Source organism: Phyllobates terribilis, unplaced genomic scaffold, assembly GCF_046119375.1.
Source record: "Phyllobates terribilis strain yellow unplaced genomic scaffold, ASM4611937v1 Scaffold_11__3_contigs__length_659146591, whole genome shotgun sequence".
Taxonomy (NCBI): Eukaryota; Metazoa; Chordata; class Amphibia; order Anura; family Dendrobatidae; genus Phyllobates; species Phyllobates terribilis.
Genome location: NW_027362771.1, coordinates 263,272,131 through 263,293,893, shown reverse-complemented (window position 1 = coordinate 263,293,893; position 21,763 = coordinate 263,272,131). Strand labels below are relative to the sequence as shown.

The 21,763-nt window shown below is 40.9% G+C and overlaps 1 protein-coding gene across 12 annotated transcripts in view; it reads left to right on the top strand.

Annotated features, from left to right (window-relative positions):
* The window catches only part of MAGI2 (membrane associated guanylate kinase, WW and PDZ domain containing 2), a 1,194,143-nt gene that overhangs the window by 1,014,099 nt on the left and 158,281 nt on the right, over positions 1-21,763 (top strand). For 11 of the 12 annotated variants that reach the window (XR_012251242.1, XM_073652295.1, XM_073652296.1 and 8 more), the window contains one exon: positions 511-1,152. The exons of the other annotated variant lie outside the window; for it this stretch is intronic. Coding sequence is in view for 10 of the 11 variants with exons in the window: in XM_073652295.1 (XP_073508396.1) it covers positions 511-1,152 (642 nt within the window). In the remaining variant the exon portion in view is untranslated. The remainder of the gene's footprint in view (positions 1-510; positions 1,153-21,763) is intronic. 12 annotated transcript variants of the gene reach the window in all.

Here is a 21,763-nt window from a genome sequence, read left to right as displayed (position 1 = left end):
AGTGTCCTACAGTGGTAGGTATTTCCTAGACAAAGTGCAGAGTGCTGCACTTTACTTGTAGAAAAGTAAAGTGCAGCACTCTGCACTTTATCCAAGAGATATCACTGTAGGACACTCCTGTGGAGGACATACAAGTATGTATTCTTTGTAGGTAATACGGGTTAACCTACCTTTGCTGGTTGTCAATTGTTTCCTTATATTTTACTGAATAATATTAAGTTATGTTTTAATAAGGTTTTCCATGTTATCTATATTATAATCGTGAAAAATTAGACCCTGCAAGAGATATCAGGGACCATAGCTATTTACACAAATTTCTATGGATTTTAAATTAATATTTCCCATGTTTGCTTTATTTCTTAACAAATACTACATTTTCAGCAATGGGTATTCTTTCTCATTTACAGTGTGCATAGGCAGTTCCTCATCTTATTAACTATTTAATTCATTTTCTGTGTTTGAATAGTAATTGTAATATAATTGTATCATTCATTTGTCTTTTCTTTGTAGGTGATGTCATTGTGTATATTAATGAAGTGTGTGTCCTTGGCCACACACATGCAGATGTGGTCAAACTCTTCCAGTCAGTCCCAATTGGTCAAAGTGTAAACTTGGTGCTATGTCGAGGATATTCCCTACCCTATGATCCTGAAGATCCTGCAAGCAGCTTGGTTCCACCTCTGGCAGTAATAGAAAGGCCTCCAGTAGTGGTAAATGGAAGAAATAACTATGAGACCTATTTGGAATACATTTCTAGGACGTCTCAATCTGTACCAGATGTAGCAGAACGACCAATGCCTTCTTTGCACTCCATCCCAGCAGATAGTCAGCTTGAAAATACATTTCCACCACCTCCACCTGCACATGATGATAATGTATCAATGGCTTCTTCTGGGGCCACGCAAGCAGAACTCATGACCTTAACCATTGTGAAAGGGGCACAGGGCTTTGGCTTCACAATAGCAGACAGTCCAACTGGGCAAAGAGTGAAGCAAATACTAGACGTTCAGGGATGCCCTGGTTTATTCGAAGGAGACCTTATAGTGGAGATCAACCAGCAGAATGTACAGAATTTAAACCATTTAGAAGTAGTAGAGTTACTCAAAGAATGTCCTGTGGGAAATGAGACCTCATTGGTAATTCACAGAGGAGGTAAGTACAGTAACATGGTTTTACTTGCATGATTTTATTTTGGTTTTATAATGATGATAATTCTGGTTAAAATAATGTATATTTGAGAGCAACTATTGCTTGTGGCCAGGTGTCTTGTTTACATGATACTCATGCTTTCTAATGGTGGTTCTTCAGCTACAAATACATTGCTCAATATGGATTCTTTCCATTTCATTTACCTTAATTTTGCAACTGCTTCTTCCTTTGGGGTTAACTTTCCTGCATTATGTTTGGTTTGTTGTTAGGTTTTTAATTGCACATTTTCTACATAAATAGCCATTATGTGTTAAGAAGTGACCTTTGACTGATGTTTCCTTAATTATTTGTATTCTAATAAAGGTCCATTCCACTCTAATTATGCTCATCATTAAAAGCAAAGTTACATTAAGTAAAATGATTCTTCTATTTTGGTAAATTACAAATATTCCCTTCTATTATCGTTTTACATGTGGGAAGATTTTCATGGAAAATTAAAAGATGAAAGCAATGTTGAACCTATTAAAATGTAATTTCCCACTAATTTGTAACATTGTATTTCTGACTAATCTGATAATCAGAGCAATTATGAAAATGTAGTCTCTCAAGGAAATCTGATGTGACTGTTTTATCTTGTAAAAGATACACCATGTCTGAACATCCAAGTGAGATTATTCTATCAGTGAGGTCAATGGATGTGCAAGAGGCACAAACTGTCGTACATTATTATGCTATTGACATTTACATATATACATTACAGAACTTGACATTTTTCTCATTTTATTAATGCTTTGAAATTGAGAACATCCTATTGTCCTTACATTCTGGGTTCAGATTTTTTTTTTTTTATATGTTTGTTAAATAGAAAAAATGACTTTTGACACGTGTATTCCTCCACTTTCACAATTTTATCTCCATTTTCTTCACTGCAATCTAGTTCACATTTCACACTTACAGCTATGCTGCAAAATATTAATTCAAAGGCTATCTTGGCTTACTCGAATGTGAGGGTGACTTATGGAGACTTGCTTGACAGTTTATTTCATGTTAGAGATGTTAAGTTGGAAGGTACAGGGTTGGTAATGACCTTATTTGTGAGATGCTGTTTCATTAAAGGGTACGCCTTTTTTAGTTGTCCCAAAGCATTTTCTAATAAGACTGAGAGTATAAAAAGGTCTTGATGAAAGATAAGATATTTTGGTTTTCTAGTTTCTTTGAAAGCCAATTAACCTGATTAGCCTTTGTAGTTTTTATTTTTATCTATATTCCCTTACATTTGTCCCCTACTTTTTGCCAACTTGTAGTTGTGCTCATAAATTTACATACCCCGGGCAGAATTTGCAGCATGAGTCACTAGACAAAACACATCTATAATGCTTTAGTTGATCTATTTTTTTTTTTTCAAATGAAAGCATTATGCGTCACAGAATAGCAGAGTTATTGGGCAAAACCATAGCAATAAAAAACATGTTTAATTTCCTGTCCTGGTCAAAGTTTCGCATACTTTGTGTTCTTAATGCGCTTTGAGTCCATTGTAAGAAAAATGTAATGCAAAGAGTTGTTAATATTGTGTATTGCATTAATAACGGTATGCAGCCTTTATTGTGCTTATGTGGTAAATCTGTGAATTCCTTTTGGTAAAAAAATCCTCCAGATTTGATACATTTTTTTTGTTGTCTTGCATATACTTTGGTGAAAATTCAAGATGTCTCAATGAGGTTGAGATCTAGAGATTGAAATGAGCACATCAGAACCTTCACGCTCTTCTTCTGCAGGCACTAAACTGGTTGTGCAGGTTTACAAAGTTTTTAATAAAGTACAATGACAGTTTCAAGTCCAGCACATGAAGTTTTTTTTTTTACCCCTTTCAAGTCGGTTAGACTCAGATTGACTCAAAACACATCAGAAAAATTATTCTGCACTTACTATATTTTAATTGATTTGCAATAAAGATTATTTGATTTTAAGGGAAAGATTATTTTGATTTTAAACCACCATGTGCTGGACTTCAAACTATCATTGGACTTTATCAACTACGTTTGGAGCCTCACCAGCTCTTATCAACCACAAGCTGGCTCAACACATCCACATCAAGCAAGGTTAAGGCCTCATCCACACGTCTGTGTTTACACATGTACATGAAAAAATGGTACCGGTGTCATCAGTGTTCTGCATCAGTGTGTCATCAGTGTATGGTCCGTTTTTACCATCAGTGTGTCATCTGTGTTTTTCACAGATGGCTAAATAAATACATAAATTACAAAGCTTCTCCTATACTTGTCTGTGTTTACCATTGCAAACACAAAGACTGTACACTGATGCCATCCGTGTGCTGTACGTGCTTTTCACAGATGCATAGACTTGTATTGGCCCTTGTCATCCGTGCTGCTGGAAAATAAACATATGTCCATGTATTTTGCACAGACACACAGTCCATGAAAACACGGACATGCATAGCAGCATAGATTATAATGGGTTCTTGTTGTATGTGAATGAGGCCTTAGCTGTATCTAACAATACTATTAAGTTAACTTAAAAACTTTGAAATTTAAGAGGAAAAAATGATCAGCAATATAGCTTAAAGTATTGCATGACTAACATTTGTCATAAGTTGTGCAGTGTAAGAGTCTGTTGTATTGGAGATACGGTCATGGTGGCTTCCATGTGAATGATCGCCTGACCCATTGTTCGGCTAACAACCATCGAATGCGTATGGCAGAATTAGAGTGGCCTGTTTTGAAGGAACATATAAACTATGATTGTACAAATGGGACAATCTATTTGATTTAGTATAGTCACAAAACATCTCAGGTGTGATCTATGGACTCCAAATACTTAGACTTCACAATCTGTAAGACCCAAAAGAGCACAAGCACTTTCATAAGATTCCAACCCCTTTTAGCACTGAAATCTTCAAAATGCATTCTTCACCTCGTTTCAATTGAGTGTGATAGGTGTCAAATTTCAATCATTCTTAGAATTACATATACTACACAAACATACAGTATACATTCTGCATCAAGGTTGCCAACCATCCAGAAATATCCTGACAATGCATAAATATAAGGCACTTTTTCCTCTTTTTGTAAAAAAAAATATTTTTTTTAGCTAGGGAAACGTATAATTATTACTGTAACTATCATCATTTTACAGTTCACAGTGAATGCAGTTAAGGTTTTCATATTAGAATTATGGACTGTAGACATATGTCACACTTTTAACCCTAATGATTTATTGTGGTTTTCCAATGTGCCTGTGAAAATTGTGGGTTGTCTGTGATTTTTTTTTGATAACTAAAAATCAGGTTGTTAACCTAGCTCCGCACAAACTTCAGATTCTCTTCAAAACCTGTGTGTACACATGACGCGCCCCCTGGGCCGTGGGGTACCTGGTGCCGGGCCGGTAGATGCTGGGGGATGTCACAGTGGCGGTGACCCGGTCCGTGACCCAGGGCGGTCAATAAAAAGGGGTTATTGATAGGGGATTTATAGTGATTGTATAAAGTTCATGACGCCACCTGTGGTATGCTGCTAAAGGGAGCCACCGCTGCGGAGCAGGTCCTCTGAAGCTGATGTGAGTGCAGCAGGGATGGTGTGGCTCTCCACAGGTAGAGCTTAGCTCCAGGGCAGTGTAGATGTTATAGGTTATGCTGGGCGTTGTAGTGCAGCGGTTGATGGCGCAGCAATAATCAGTCCACAACTTAATGGCAGTTTCCTCTTATCTTATCTTATCTCTTATCCACAAGGAGAAATGTAACCCCTTACTCTACTTCAGTCATTCAATTGTAATATACATATCGATAGATCTAGCTATTTGTAGCTGCAAAGCAAAGGGACTATTATTAATTATCTAACTATCAGGGATATTATTTTGCAATAGAAAAGATATGGAATCCAGTACTCTATAATTAGAATATTTATTGTGTTCAAAGATGGTGTATATTTTATCAATTAACGTTTCGGTGCCATAGACCTTCATCAGATATACACTGAAATATTTAAGAATACATACATGAATAATCAATACATCCTGACAAGATTAGCTAACAAAGAACAATCTTGAGCAAATAAAAAATGAACAAAAGATATAAGACACAGTACAAAAAATAGTACAATGTGGTAAATATTCACACAATGAAGGTCTATGGGACCGAAACGTCAATTGATTGAATATACATTTATCTTTGAACACAATAAATATTCTAATTATAGAGTGCCGGATTCCATATCTTTTCTGTTCTATAAGGGTTGGGACCCTATCGGTGCACCTTCAGTGTTCTAAGGAGTGTTGTTCTGTTCTTCTACATTGTATCTTTTAATGACCAGAGGAAGAAGGCACTCCTTTCACCCTTACAGGCAAATGCCTCATTACATTTTAATGACTCAACTAGTATAGCAATTTGATCGCTTGGGATACATTTGGCCTTTGGATATTGGATTTACAAAACACACTGCAAACACACCAGGCACACATTGCAGACACGTTTTTATGCTCAGCATGCATACACCTACTGCACATAATGGATGTACATATGGACCATGAACCCCAAAGTCAGCTGGAGGGGTAAAGTGAAGGCATTATAGAGAAAGCGCTATACATTAGCTGTGTGGAAGACTGATTGGGGGTGGGAGTTCCCTAGACATATGGCAGAGCAGTGTACACTGCTTAGTAGGGTCCAGTGACTTTTGGAATTGCTGCCCAACAGCTCCTTAATGATGCTCCTAATAGGTGGTAGTCTCCGCTTCTCCTATCTGTCCAGGACTCTGGGCATAAATGACTTAGCAGGTTTGGTGGGCAATAAAGGAGGAGGAGAAGCAGGCACAACACTCAGTACAACAGTTGAGCAGTTCAACCAGCTGAAATACAAGATACAGCCTGTGGTGAAGAGTAGTTCTTATTCTGCAAAATATTATTATTTTTTTTAATTTCTAATCTCCTGCAAACCTTTGAAATAATATAAAACTGACTTTGATTATCTTAAAAAGCAATACAATAATATGGTGTGGTATAAATCCTTTGGCAAACTAAAAAGCCATAGAGAATTACATTTTACCCTTTTGGGATTTTGGAACTGTCCTGTGGGAAAATAAATGTATTGACAGATCTGCCATACAGATGGCAGCAGATAAAAAGTAAACACATTTCTACGAAAATGAAGCGAAAATTAACAGACAGTCGTTTGCTTTAGTTCCCAGCTGTTAGAATAACTTTTAGCAGAATAATTAATTCTAGGGCGCGCTTGTTTCTCTGAAAATGGGTCAGAAGAATTACAAAAGAAAATTGTAATGCTACATTAATGAGTTTGAGAGATGTGACAATAATGAGTCTATTATCAATATATCATTGCACTAATAAACTAACTATGATACTTTTTACATCATTTCATTATTCATTTACTAATATTTTGAATTATTTATTGTGCTTGACCCACTATGAAAGCATATCATCTACTCACAGGATGGCTGATATCTACTCTGAATGTTGGGTTCCCCATCTCTCACAGTATAGGATTTTCAGTGAATGGAGCGATAGTTGCCCATGTGTACTGTTGTTCTAATTATTATCTCTGTTAATAATAATAAATGGTGCAGCTCCATGCGTGTTCAACCCTTGCATCCTTCATCCCGCCTGTGATCATTGAGGATCCCATCAGTGGAACCACTAACGATTAGACAATCTTGTGCTTTCTTTTTTTTCTCTCCTTCCTTCAGGAGTCATAACTTTTTTATTTTTTGTCAACAAAGTCATAGATATGAGTTGTAGTTCTGCATTACACCATACATATTATCTTATCATGTACTGAAAAATGGGGGGGGGGAAATATTCAAGGGCGGGGAAATAGTAAAAAAAAAAAAACACAATTCCGCCACTGTTTTTTTCAGTTTTACTTATTTTGGCGTTAAAAATGACCTGCCAACATTGTTTAGGTCATTGTGATTACAGCAACCTCTCAGGATTTTTTATATTTTAGTGATTAAAAAAAAATCTGAACTTGGTAAAAAGATAAAAAATTGATTTCTGTCGAAATGTGTAACTTTTTTTTATTTTTGTAGCTGTGCTGGAGCTTGTTTTTGCCTGTCAAGCTGTTGTTTTTATTGATATGGTTTTGGATTACATATGACATTTTTGTAATCTTTTAATTGTATTTTATGAAGGAAGTGCAGCAATTTTTTTTATATATATTTCATATGGGCTAAATATTTTTATATTGGTTCTGACAAATAAACATGGCAATTCCAAATATGTTATTTTTTTTAATTTCTCTGTTTACATTTGGACTTCTTGTTCTTAACTCTGAAGACTCTTAATGACATTGGAGCCAATCAGACGCCTCCCTGATAGATTGCATGATGTAGAAATATGTGCCTGTATTCCTCAGCATTTAAGACTCCATTAATTCTGACCAAATCCCCAACTTGCATTTTATGAAATGTAGCCCCAAACCTGCAAGGAGCCTCCATCACCTCCATCATGTTTCAATGTTGCCTGCAGACACTCATTACTGTCCCGCTCTCCAGCCCTTTGATGAACAAACTGCCCTCTGTTACAGCCAAATATTTCAAATTTTTTATTGTTAGTCCAAAGCACTTGCTGCCATTTTCTGCACCCCATTCTCTTTTTGTGCAAAGTTAATTGGTCTCGTTTTAATTTCAAAGGGATGGTTTTTGGCCATAATTTTCCCATGAAACCCACTTTTGGCCAGACTTCTCCACACAGAAGATGGGTGTAGCTAAGTTTCACTGGTTCTTGCTAGTTCTGAGTCGGACACTGCTGACGTTTCTCATTTTGAGGGGAAGTAAGACTTGTGTCATTACTTTACTGCACTAAGTTTCCTTGTCCAACCAGTGTGTCTATGGTCCTCAACATTGCCTATATAATGGTATCCTCAATTCTGAGGAATATAGGTAGATACTTCTCCTGCATGCACTACCATCATGGAGGCGCTTGATTTGCTTTACATTTATTCTGCAGTAGGATAATGACCATAAGCATACAGCCCATGTCATTAAGAACTGTCTTCAGCGTAAAGAACAAGATGGAGTTATTGAAATTGTGATATGGCTCCCACAGATTCCTGATCTCAACATCAAGTCTGTGTGTGATTACTTGAAGACAGAAGGATTTGCACAGTCCTACATCTACAGAAGACCTGTAGTTAATTCTCCAAAATATTTGGCACAACCTCCCTGCTGAGTTCCTTCAAATACTGTTTGCCTTCAAAACAGCATCCAAGCATCAATTCTTCTAGGTACACTTGCAAAAGATTACATTTACATTTTTTTTTATTAATTCACTTTCCATTTTGTTAACTGAAAAAAATTAACTTTTAACACTTCTATTTTTGAAAAAATTCTTACATTTCAGCATTTTTTACCCAACCCTGCCTAAAACGTTTGCACAGTACTGTGTATATAGACATATATAATATATATGTTACATTGTCAAGCTTGGAAAGCATTGAGTTTACTAATCCTTACCCTAGCCAAATCCAAGCTTTAATTTTCCAAAAATGTCTTTGGAAGGGCTGTTAGTTTTTGAAAACATGTGAAGATAATGGCATTTTGCCTATTTTTCTCTACATTTTGGCCAGTCCTCATTGCTTCCAATATACATGCCATTGGGCTAAATAAGAAAAAAAGAAGCCAAAAGTGTGATATGGAATAATATGGTATATAGACTTTATGCCTTTTAATAGCTTATTATAATGTATTTTTTAAACATATGCCCTATAGCCATTGGATGAGAAATGCCTGAGATGGATGCCTGTCGGTGACGTCTGTCACCCATAAGCTGTATTGGCATCAGTTTAACAATTAAGTCATGAAAAGCTCTTGATGCTGATCTATATTATATATTCAACTACCCTTTATTAATGTATTTATCAGTACAGCTACCAGACTGTATCTCAGAGAAGCCAGATATTGTCTTGAAAGGATATAACTTACATATATGAATATTACAATTGGCAAAAAATATATATTTTTTTACTTCTTTTTAAAACCAGGAACATTTCCTGGCCCTCTAAGTTATAAAAACCAAAACAAGGATGAGATTTATTGCCATCACGATAAGGACACCTAAGTTAAACTAAGCTGGACAACAACCAAACAATCCCTCCGATTTTTACTTAAGGGTTTTGCATAGGTATAAACTTAGATATTTCCAATGTGGATATTCTGCAATCATCTCCTGTTAGTAAATTAGATCAAACTGTGAGCAGCAAGGTTTCTGGAAACGTCTTTGGCTATGTTCACACATTGCGTTTTTGCTGCGTTTTTTTCAGCAGGCAAAACCTGCTTTCTTGGCAGAATAGAAGCTGCTTACAAACAGCGGGTTTTGCTGTGTTTTTTTGCTGCATATTTGCATCAAAACCTGATACCTGCATTTTTTTTCTGCGCTTTTGCACTTACTCATTGCTTTCTATGGGTGAAAAAATACTGAAAAACGCTGAAAGATGTGACATGCTGCAGTTTGCAAAAACACAGCAGTTTTCCAATTCAGTCAGGAAAAATACCAAGGTGTGTGCATGAGATTTCTGAAATCTCATAGCTTTTGCTGGTACTGTAAAATGCAGCTTAAAATTTGCATAAAAAACGCAGCAAAAACGCAACGTGTGAACATAGCCAAAGACGTTTCCACACAGAGTTTTTTAGAGAAGTGTTCTGTTGCTGGCCCACGCCAAAAAAAATTACCTAAAAAAATTGCTAAAAAAAAGTGCTTGAAAGGCTCTTCCTATTCATTTCCCTTATAAAACCAATAGCGGTTCATAAGTTCAGTCTTTTGAGTATTTTTATTCAGCTTCAGGTTTTGAAAAATGCCTTGTGAGAGAAAAGAAAGTGTGTGTCATTCCTTTGAAGCATTTTGTGATGGAAAATGCTTTAAAAGTGGGCACTGCCCAATCAAAATGCAAAACACACTTTTCAAAAATTCTTCAAAACCACTTTAGGGAAGTCAACTTATCAAAAAACTCCCGAAAGGAGGAGGATTTCATGAAGCTATGTTTACTAGAAAGCTCATCGTTTTTGACCACCTCAAAAAAAAACTCCATGTGCACATACCCTCAAGCTCTGGCATAGAACGCTTTTTGATAAGTCACAAAATTTTAAAGCAAGATGGGTGGAGCATGGGCAGCACTAAGCATGTTGATGCCCACCGAATTTGTCATAAGTTATGCCACTTTAGTGTAAATTACACCTGCAATTTTATTCCAGTCCCTGCTCCCACACATTTGGGCATTGATTTCAAGCAAGATTTATTATTTTTCACAACCAAAAAAGTAACTTTCCTAACAAATTCATTCAAGACCATAATGCAAAAATGAGTACACGCAATTAAATTATTTGGAGTAAAGCTAAAGTTTTTAGACTACACAATTCTAATTTAAAAAAAAATTCAACCACAGGTAAGTCCAATTATAAATTAAACAGGTGTCGAGCAGTCAAAAATAAAAGGGCTTTACTTAAAGAAAACCCCTTCCCATATCATGTCAGCAATGGAACTACATGGAAGAGAAATGTCACAAGACGTGAGAGAGAATATTTCTGTACACAGGAAAGGTCAAGACTACAAGAAGATCAGAAAAGCTTTACTTGTGATAGAAAAATTTAACAAAGATGGAACTGCAACTATGTCACAGAAATGTCCAGGCTCTAAAGAGGAGCATCTTCTGATGAGAAAGGTTGAAGAGAATTGACATATATGTTCACTGCAGTTAGCTAAAAAAGTAGAAAGCCAAATCAGGGTGTTTCTCAAGACACAGTATGGTCAGTATACACTGCAGAGGAATAGCATGCATGGGACTTGTCCACAAAGCAAGCCTTTCCTAAAACCCCATGTACAAAAAAGCCCACCTACAATTTGCCTGGGCCCTTGCTGAAAAAAATATGAAGACTACTGGACCAAAATAAATGTTTTTGGAACTGATGGCTTTGAAACTGTATGGGATCTCGAAGGTAAGGAGTACAAATAAAAATGCATGATGCCTACAGTGAAACTTGGTGGCAGTGTCCGTATGTGAGGTTGAATGAGTGCCACTGGTGACGGGAAGCTACATTTCATTGATGGTATCATGAATTCACAGATGTACTGCGCAATATTGAAAAAGAAGATGCTACCATCACTCGGTGCCCTTTCTAGACATGCACTTCTCCAACATGACAATGATCCAAAACAGACATCTAAAGCCACTGTTGCATAAAAGTGATTCAGTGGCCAAGTATGTCTCCTGATCTGATCCCAATCGAACACCTATGGGGAATACTGAAGAGACAAGTTGAGTATCACTCTCCATCCAGCATCCAGCCTCTAAAAGAGGTCGTTCTTGAAGAATAGAAACAGATGTTGCAATATACAAAAATTTCCAATAGACAAAAGGGGAGAGTGGGAGCCTATTCCAATTGGAGGAGGCCACATTACTCTTTACGTCGTCAGCAATGTAATATTGTATAAAGGAATAACACACCAACACATCGCATTCCTCTATATCCACTGCATGTTGTACCACTAGCCAATAGTAATTTCCACACTTAGATTCCTAGACAGCCCAGTGATTCCATCCCTTTATATACTAGTAGAAAGTGGATAATTTGTGTTTTTTTCATCCCAGAAAGACATTCTACACATACCTTGTTCATAGCCTCATGAAGGGTGTATTACCCCAAATGTAACTTTTTTAGGATATCAGGGTAGAAAATTAAAATGAATTTCAAAAACATTCCATTTTCTGCCTATACATGGTATTCTATTTCTGTGTATGATATTAATTTTCAGATGTATCCCCAACTTGTTAATTCCATGCCTAGAAGACTTGGTGCTGTCCTTAGAAATCCTGGAGGTCGTACAAAATACTAAATGTAGTTGTTTTTGATGTGCGGTGTACTCATTTTTGCATCAACTAATTTGAGTAAAACTGAAGATTTTGTAAAGAGAGTTACATTATTAACCTTTCATGTCAAAAATATATATATATATATTTTTGTGGAACGCAGCCTCGTCAAAATTTTGAAAATTGTTCTTGTGTTCAGACTACAGCTGACTACAGCGTATATATTTCAGACTGCGCCAATGAGTTCAGCCCAGGTAACATATGAGATGCAATGTGATGCATTTATCAGTACACTGATGCAAAAAGGAATGGTCATTTCTAATTGTTCCAATTTGAAGGAGTTCTCTTATTACGACAGCAAATTTTTAGTCTAATCCTGGCTATAGGTTTGCCTGATCGTCACACCTCTGTGGTCAGTATTAGTGATGAGCGAACGTGCTCGCAACCACTCGGTACTCACCCGAGCATCACAGTGCTCGACAAGTTTGGCGAGTATTTCAGGGTTGCTCGGGCGGGAACTCAGGTCCCCGCCCTGCATGTTTGCGCTCTTTAGAGAGCCAATGAACATGCAGGGATTGCTTGCCACACACTGTAATGCCGTAGCCATGTTGGTTGTGGGCATTACAGTGATTGGCTGGCCGCACAGCGTCATCAGGTCTATATAAGACCTGGCGCCGCTATCCGCTATGCTCGTCACAGTCTACCCCCCGGAAACAGGCAGGCAGGGAGAGATGCTGCTGAGTCAGGGAGAGATTTGCTTGTTTATAGTTAGCATAGGTATTCCACAACATATATATATATATCCATCTGAACTAACAGTCCTTCTGAGGACTTAACCAGTTGCATATTTTCAGTGGTGAAGGTGATAGCAGGAGGCAGGCAGGGTATGTGACAGACTGCAGTGCATGATACGGCACAAGAGGGTCAATTCACTTTTCCATTTGTAGATTCGGGCCTCTTGCCCGGCCAGCTTCAAGCGAGTCAAGAGGAGATTGCGTGTAGCGATGCCCAAATATTTGAGCAGCCACGGTTGTTAGAACTCTCCTGTTAGGTTTTTTCTATCTTGCTGGTCACATGACCTTTTTTGCCTATTTAGTCCTGCTCCACCCTCCTGGCCTTGCTGGACTTCATTGTAATTTCTACTCTTAAGCTAGCTTGGTGCTTAGTTACCTATCTCAGTCAGTTTAGCTAGGTCTTCGGACCTTTATGTTCTATGTTGTGTGTTTGTCTTTTACTGCTACAATTTCTGCTAGGAGGTGTCCAACTTTATCCCAGTCCCTAGTTCTTGTAGGGATCCCTCCCTTGCATCTATAGGTCTTCGTACAGACTAGCCGAGGACTTTAGCGGGTCTGATCGCAGGATCAGGTTCCCCGTTACATCGTAGGGATCTAGCTTAGTTCTATGGTAGGGACAGATCTCCTTTCTTTCCTTAGTGCTTGTAGCAGATCATAACAGTAAGTCCAGCCCAAAAATATTTCTAAGGAAAGACTTCCAGTTTCCATCATGGTGTCGGTTCAGGATTTGGCTCAACGCCTGCAGGGACTCTCTCTGGAGATGGCCGAGCTCCAACAACACGTGAGTAGCTGTTCTGGAGCACATTTTGTGGAGCCAAAGGTACGTTTGCCTGATTTATTTTTTGGTGATCAACAAGAAATTTTTTCCTTTAAAAATGCTTGTTTGTTGTATTTTCATTTGAGACCCAGATCCTCTGGTGACGAATCACAGCGCATAGGGTTCATAATGTCACTTTTGTGCAAAGAACCTCAGGGATGGGCCTTTTCTCTCCAACCTAGTGATCCATGCTTTAGATCAGTGGATAGTTTTTTTCTGCTTTGGGTTTGTTGTATGATGATCCTGATCGTGTCTCATCAGCTGAAACTGAATTGAGACTTTTGAGGCAGGGATCAGGTAATGTGGAAAAATATTGTTCTCACTTCCGTCGGTGGTCTGCCCAGGTGGGGTGGAACGATTCAGCTTTGAAAAGTTTGTTTCTTGCGGGGCTAGGTGAAAGAGTTAAGGATCTGCTGATTGCTTATCCCACACCTGGAAGCTTGCAGGAGGCAATGCAATTAGCTATACTGGTGGACAGTAGACTGCGTGCAAGGGTTAATGAGAGTAAATCCTCTGCCATGTCAGCTCCGAGTCTTGAGAGGGTCTGTTCTGACATTGGAGAGCCGATGGAGATTGGGGCGATGACACCCCGCTTTCAGGAAAAAGACCGCAGGTCTTCTGAAGGTTTGTGCTTTTATTGCGGGAAATCTGACCATTTTATTAAGAACTGTGTGCTTTGTATGAACAAAGAGAAAAAAAAGGTCAGTTATGCCCGTATAGCCTGTTTAAATACTAAGGGGGTATTTCTTTCTGCTACTACTGCTGCTCAGGAAGAATTAATTGAATTTCGGGTATTTGTGGATTGTGGTTCTACTCTGAATGTGATTGATGGGGGATTCTTGGAAAAACTTAAATTAAAACCCAAACCTTTGTCCTCCCCTATTGCTGTGGTTTCTGTCGATGGCTCTCCCTTGAAGAGTGTTACTCACAAGGTCTGTGAATTTCCCCTCACTATTAATGGTATTCACCAAGAAAATTTGGATTTGGTAGTATTAAATAATTTGCCTTCTCCAGTAGTTTTGGGGTTGCCCTGGTTAAAATTGCACAATCCTGTACTGGATTGGTCTACCAATGAAATTAAGTCCTGGAGCCCTAAGTGTTATGACAAGTGTTGTAACGGACATATTGCTGCGGTGGAAAAAGGGCAATTACCTGTACCTATTCAGGATTTTTGGAGAGTTTTTTCTGAGGAGGAGTCACAAATTTTGCCTCCCCATAGAGACTATGATTGTACCATTGAATTTGTCCCTGGAGCGACTCTTCCTAAAAGTCGTTTATTTAATCTTACTGTTCCTGAGAGAAAGGCTTTGGAGGAATACATACAGACAAGCTTGGCCGCCGGTCACATTAGGCCTTCCAAGTCTCCTGTGGCTGTTGGATTTTTTTTTGTTAAAAAAAAGGACGGCTGTTTACGTCCTTGTCTGGATTTTCGTGAGATTAATAAAATTACTGTACACAATCCTTACCCACTGCCATTGATTCCTGATTTGTTTAACCAGTTAGTGGGGCCAAGTGGTTCTCTAAAATTGATCTCTGGGGGGCATACAATTTGTTGCGCATGAAGGAGGTTTTTGGGTTTCGCCAATTATTACAGAAAATTCATTAAAAAATTTTCTTTTATTGTCAAACCACTGACCGATCTCACCAGGAAAGGTGCTAATGCGGTTCAGTGGACTACTGAGGCCATTGAAGCTTTTGTGTTTCTAAAGGAGAGGTTCAGCTCTGCTCCCATCCTTATGCAGCCTGATGTGACTAAGCCGTTTTTGGTTGAGGTTGATGCTTCTTCGGTGGGAGTCGGTGCGGTGTTGTCTCAGAAAAACAAGGATGGAGTACATCCCTGTGCTTTTTTTTCAAAAAAAATTTCTGAGACTGAACTTAATTACGATATTGGTAATCGAGAATTGCTGGCTATTAAACTCGCATTTGAACACTGGCGTCATCTCTTGGAAGGTGCTGAATTTCCCATTCAGGTTTTCACGGATCATAAAAATCTGATCTATCTTGATGCTGCCAAGCGCTTGAATGCCCGTCAGGCTAGGTGGGCACTTTTTTTTCTCGCAGTTTAATTTTTCCGTTACTTACATCCCGGGTACCAAGAATGTTAAAGCTGATGCTTTGTCTCGCAGCTTTTCTCCCATGGTCGGTGCTGAGGAGGAGGGGAGCATTTTACAAGAAGGTGTTGTGATTGCTGCTTTGGACTCCGTTTTGGAAGATGAGATTCTTAAAACACAGGAGAATGCCCCATCTAAAACTCCCCATGGGAGGTTGTTTGTGCCTAGGACCTTTAGGAGAGATTTGTTTGTCGAGTGTCATGAGTCTCGGTTGGCAGGTCATCCAGGAATTTCTGAGACCAAGAGACTTGTGGGTCGCAGTTTTTGGTGGCCTGGATGGCAGAAGGAAGTCATTAAGTGGGTGCGTCAATGTACGGTGTGTGCTAGATCTAAGTCTTCACATACTCCTGCAGCGGGGTTGCTTTGCCCTCTGGAGGTTCCTAGTGCACCTTGGACACATCTGGCTATGGACTTTATTACTGACCTTCCCCCCTCTGAGGGTTTCACGGTCATCTGGGTGGTCGTGGACCGTTTTAGCAAGATGTGTCACTTGGTTCCTTTCATCAAACTGCCCTGCGCTAAGACACTCGCTAAGGCCTTTGTCAAGGAAATTGTCAGACTACATGGCATTCCTACTGACATTGTTTTGGATAGGGGACCTCAGTTCGTGGCTCGTTTTTGGCGTGCTTTTTGTGACAGGTTGGGAGTTCATTTGTCGTTTTCATCTGGATATCATCCTGAGTCTAATGGCCAGACAGAAAGGAAGAATCAGGATGTTGAGCAGTTCTTGCGTTGTTCTGTGGCAGACAATCAGGAGGGGTGGTCTGAATTTCTGCCACTTGCTGAGTTTGCTCTTAACAACCATACATCCTCTTCTGCTGGTTGTTCGCCTTTTTTTGTTGTTCTGGGAGACATCCGTCTTTTGGGTCATTCTCCAAATTGGTATCGGCTTTGCCTGAGGAGGAGAGTTTTTCCGGTGATTTGGAGAGAGTTTGGACGGATGTGCATGGTAATCTTCAGGAGGTTAACAAAAAATCTAAGAGGTACTTTGATAGGAAACGGCAAGAGGTTTTGTTTGCTATTGGTGACATGGTTTGGTTGTCCTCTAAGAATCTGCAGTTGAGGATTCCTTCTAAAAAATTGGGTCCCAAGTTTGTAGGGCCCTTTAAGGTGCTTCAGGTAGTTAACCAATCTGCTGTTAGGTTGGAGGTTCCTACCTCCTGGAAGATTAATCCGGTGTTTCATGTTTCTCTGTTGAAAAGAGCTTATGTGTCGGATGGAGACGCCTCTGCCACTGTTCCTCCGGTGGTGGACGACGTGGAATACGAAATTTCCCGCATCCTAAATTCTAGACGGTATAGAGGGAGTTTGCAGTATCTCGTCGCTTGGAAGGGTTTCGGACCCGAGGATAACTCATGGGTGAGGGTGGATGATGTTTCTGCTTCCAGACTTGTCAGAGCGTTTCACAAGAGGTTTCCTGATAAGCCTGGGCCTAGGGGATCGGGAGGATCCTCATAGAAGAGGGGGTACTGTTAGAACTCTCCTGTTAGGTTTTTTCTATCTTGCTGGTCACATGACCTTTTTTGCCTATTTAGTCCTGCTCCGCCCTCCTGGCCTTGCTGGACTTCATTGTAATTTCTACTCTTAAGCTAGCTTGGTGCTTAGTTACCTATCTCAGTCAGTTTAGCTAGGTCTTCGGACCTTTATGTTCTATGTTGTGTGTTTGTCTTTTACTGCTACAATTTCTGCTAGGAGGTGTCCAACTTTATCCCAGTCCCTAGTTCTTGTAGGGATCCCTCCCTTGCATCTATAGGTCTTCGTACAGACTAGCCGAGGACTTTAGCGGGTCTGATCGCAGGATCAGGTTCCCCGTTACATCGTAGGGATCTAGTTTAGTTCTATGGTAGGGACAGATCTCCTTTCTTTCCTTAGTGCTTGTAGCAGATCATAACGGTCACACGAATGCAACGGTGGGAAAGTGCAATTACTGTCACAAGAGGTGGACGATGATGATGAGACACAATTGCCAGAAAGTCAGGAAAAGGACCAGGGTGCGGAAGTGGAAGACAAGGTGGTGGATGATATAGTAACTGACCCAACCTGGCAGGAGAACATGCGGAGCACACAGGGGGAGCGAGGTGTAGCACCACAACAGGCAGAAAGAAGCAGTGTGGTGGCCGCAGACACAAGGCGGGAAAGCGTTTCCCATAATGCCAGCCTGACGGAAGTTGCCAGTACAACTGTTAGGTCTTCCCGACTCTGGTTGTTTTTTAAAGACTCTGCCGATAACCCCACAAAGGCCATTTGCACCACCTGCCAGGCCAGCATCAGCAGGGGTAGCAAAACTAGCAGCCTGACCACCACCAGCATGATCAGGCACATGGCAGCAAAGCACCCCTCTAAGTGGGCCGAACCCCAGGGTCCAGAAACAGTGTCTGCGGGTGACACCACTGCTTCTTCCACTGTTGTGCGTGCATGCCAATCCCCTGACCATGGCGCATGCGAAGATGCCTCCTGCCCTGCACCTGTTGTTGCACACTCTCAACTATCACCATCAGCAAGCACGTTCAGTTGTCCCTACCACAGTCCTTGGAATGCAAGCGCAAATACGCAGCCAACACCCCACAGGCCACACTACTAAATTCACACATTTCGCGAATGCTTGCGTTCGAAATGTTGCCTTTTAGGCTCATGGAGACAGAAGCTTTCTGCAACCTGATGGCAGCAGCCGTCCCTCAGTACTCGGTCCCCAGCCACCACTATTTCTCCCGGTGTGCCGTCCCCGCATTACACGAGCACGTGTCCCACAACATTAGCTGTGCCCTCAACAACGCAGTTACTGGGAAAGTCCACCTAACCACGGACATGTGGACAAGCGCTTGTGGGCAGGGACGGTACATCTCGCTGACGGCACACTGGGTTCATATAGTGGAAGCCAGGACCCAGTCGGACCTTTCGGACCTCCCGACGCCGAGGATTGTGGGCCCTGGGTCAATCAGGGTTGCCCCCACATTCTACAGCTCATGCGCCTCCTCCTCTTCAGCCTCCATCTCCGAAATGAACACATCAGTCAGAAACTGGAAGCACTGCAGCACCTCCTCGGCCAAGCGGCAACAGGCTGTGCTGAAGCTAATATGCTTAAGTGACAAACCTCACAATGCTAAAGAGTTGTGGACAGCTCTGAAAGATCAGGCAGATCTGTGGCTGACACCGCTGACTCTACAGCCAGGAATGGTGGTGCGTGACAATGGCCAGAACCTGGTGGAGGCTATGAGGTGAGGCGAGCTAGCACACATACCATGCCTGGCCCATGTGCTTAACCTCGTGGTTCAGCAGTTTCTAAAAACCTACCAGGATCTGCCAGATCTGCTTGTCAAAGTACGCTGCGTGTGTGCCCATTTTAGAAAGTCAGCTACAGCTTCTGCCACCCTTGCTGTGCTTCAGCAGCGTTTGCAGCTTCCAGCTCATCGACTGGTGTGCGATGTCCCCACACGTTGGAACTCTGCATTGCAGATGTTGGGAAGGATTTGTGATCAGAAGAGGGCAGTTGTTGAGTACCAGTATCAACAAGGCCGTCGGTATTCAGGTCAGACTCCACACATAAGACTTCAGGAATGGACATGGATGCCAGACATATGTACCATCCTCCAAAACTTTGAGGATGTCGCCATAACTAGTATCATCATCATGCTTCTCTGTCTTCTGAAACGCTCTCTCCTCACAATTAAAGAGGATGCATTGCAGGCAGAGGACTATGAGATGGAGCAAGGAACCATGCAGGGTGATTCCACACAGCCTAGCTTCATCTCCTCCCAACGTGGATTGGGTGACAATGAGGAAGAGGAGGAGGAAGAACAGGAGCTAATTTTGTGCGCTATAAACGGTACTACCTGCGCAACTGTCATACCGTCTGTTCAGCATGGATGGCCTGAAGACAGGGAGGAGGAGGAAGAGGAGGAGAACATGGTCAGTCATCCTCTTGGTGAGGACACTGAAGTCTTGCCTGTTAGCAGTCTGGCACACATGGCTGAGTTTGTTGCACTGCTTTTCCCGTGACCCTCGCGTTGTCCAAATTTTGGGTGACAGTCATTACTGGTTGGTGACACTTCTAGACCAAAGCTACAAGGAGAACTTTCTGTCTCTTATTCCCACGCCGGACAGGCCTAATAAAATGGGGCAGTACCAGAATGCCCTTGTTGCGGATTTATTTAAAAAAATTCCCATCTGAAAATGCTGGTGGCAGAGGTCACAGTTCGTTGGACAACCAAGGAGTACAAGCGAGAGAGACACAAATGCAATCCAGCAGAGGCAGGGGAACACTGTCAAAGTTCTGGGGCAGGTTTCTCAGACCCTCCCATCACATAGGCCCTGAGGCGCGGGGTACTCTCACAAGGAGGGAGACGTTTCAGAAGATGCTAAGGGAGTACCTTGCAAGCCGTACCAACGTCCTCCATGATTCCTCAGTGCCTTATAATTATTGGGTATCCAAGCTGGACACGTTACATGAACTGGCTCTCTATGCCTTGGAGGTCCTGGCCTCCCCTGCTGCTAGCATTTTGTCAGAGCTGGTTTTTAGTGCCGCTGGTGGAATTTTAACTGATAGGTGCATCCGCCTGTCAACTGAAAATGCTGACAGGCTGACTCTTATAATAATGAACAGGGGCTGGATTGGGACAGATTTCTCAACACCACCGAATGATAGCAGTATAACATTAACTCTAATACAGTGTCTTTTTTGGGAGGTCTAACTCTATTCCCATGCATCTGTGTCTTCACACCCAGACATACGTATACGCTTCCTAATTTTGTCTATTTGCTCTTGTCTTCCTCCTTCTCCTCCTCCTCCTCATCCTCCACCACCATATCACCACCATATCACCGTCTCTTGCAAGGGGTATTGGAGTTCCTCCAAATTTTTGGCAGTCATTGCATTCACTGCATAGGGAAACAGTATGGGAGACCCACTTCCTAAGAATGGGAACATTGTTTTCAGGAGGCCCTCCGACCTCTACGTCTCTTGCAAGGGGCATTGGAGTTCCTCCAAATTTTTGACAGCCATTGCAGTCACTGCATAAGCAAGAATAGTATGGGAAACCCACTCCTTTCCAATGGGAACATGTCGTTACTGTGGCCCAGCTCTATGTGTCTTTAAATTGTTGTTGGGGTTTTTCCTAAATGTTGGCATCCCTTGCAGTCGCTGCATACCCAATAACAGTATAGGAGACACACTCTTTAATAATGGGAACAACAAACCATAGCCGACTGGTGGCCCTTTAAGAATAGTAAGGGCCGCCTGATGGACCTATAAAAATAGTCTTTGTGACTTTCGCAATCCCTCCTTCATAAATGAAACAGGATGTGTTTGGTCATGTCTCACACAACACATTTCCTGGGGAATGCATTTTTCACTGTTGAAAGCAATGCAACAGTGCAAAAAATGCATCAAAAACGCTATGTGTGAACATAGCCCAAGGTGTGGATTAGCATTTTTGTATATTTATTTTGACTTTTATACAAGTGATAACCCTGGAAAGGATGTTCCTTAACATTTTTCCCAGGAAAATCCATTTTTGTTTTGTTTTTGTATGTTTTATTGTGAGTCCGTAAAAGTGGCATAATAACTCTGACAACATTGTTGACAGCAGTGACCTGGGAGTCAGAGATACTTCCAGAGGTCTTCCTCATGCTGTTCCCATGTCATTTGAGCACTGTTCCTATCGATTTGGGCAATTTTTAGGCCCTCTTCACACTACTGGGGTGAGCCGCTGGAAAAATGCTCGAGTTTCCCATAGACTTACATCGGGCTCGTTACTCAGACCGAGCACTCGAGCATTCCAATTTGCTCGACTCGAGCACCCGAGCATTTTAGTCCTCGCTCATCACTAGTCAGTATTGCTAGGGGAAGCAATTATGATAAAAGTCTGTCTATCTAAACATAATGCATATAAACATAGGTTGCTGTGATGAAACTACTCTTTTAATAAGTTCAAGAGTGGGCCATTTTCCACTGTTACTGTCTCGGCACATTTTAAGGTTTTATTGAACATGTGCTTTTAACAGCTCGAAAGTAGTGCATTACAATTCCAGCCAGGTGGATGGGATTTATAAAAATCTCATGCCCACTTTG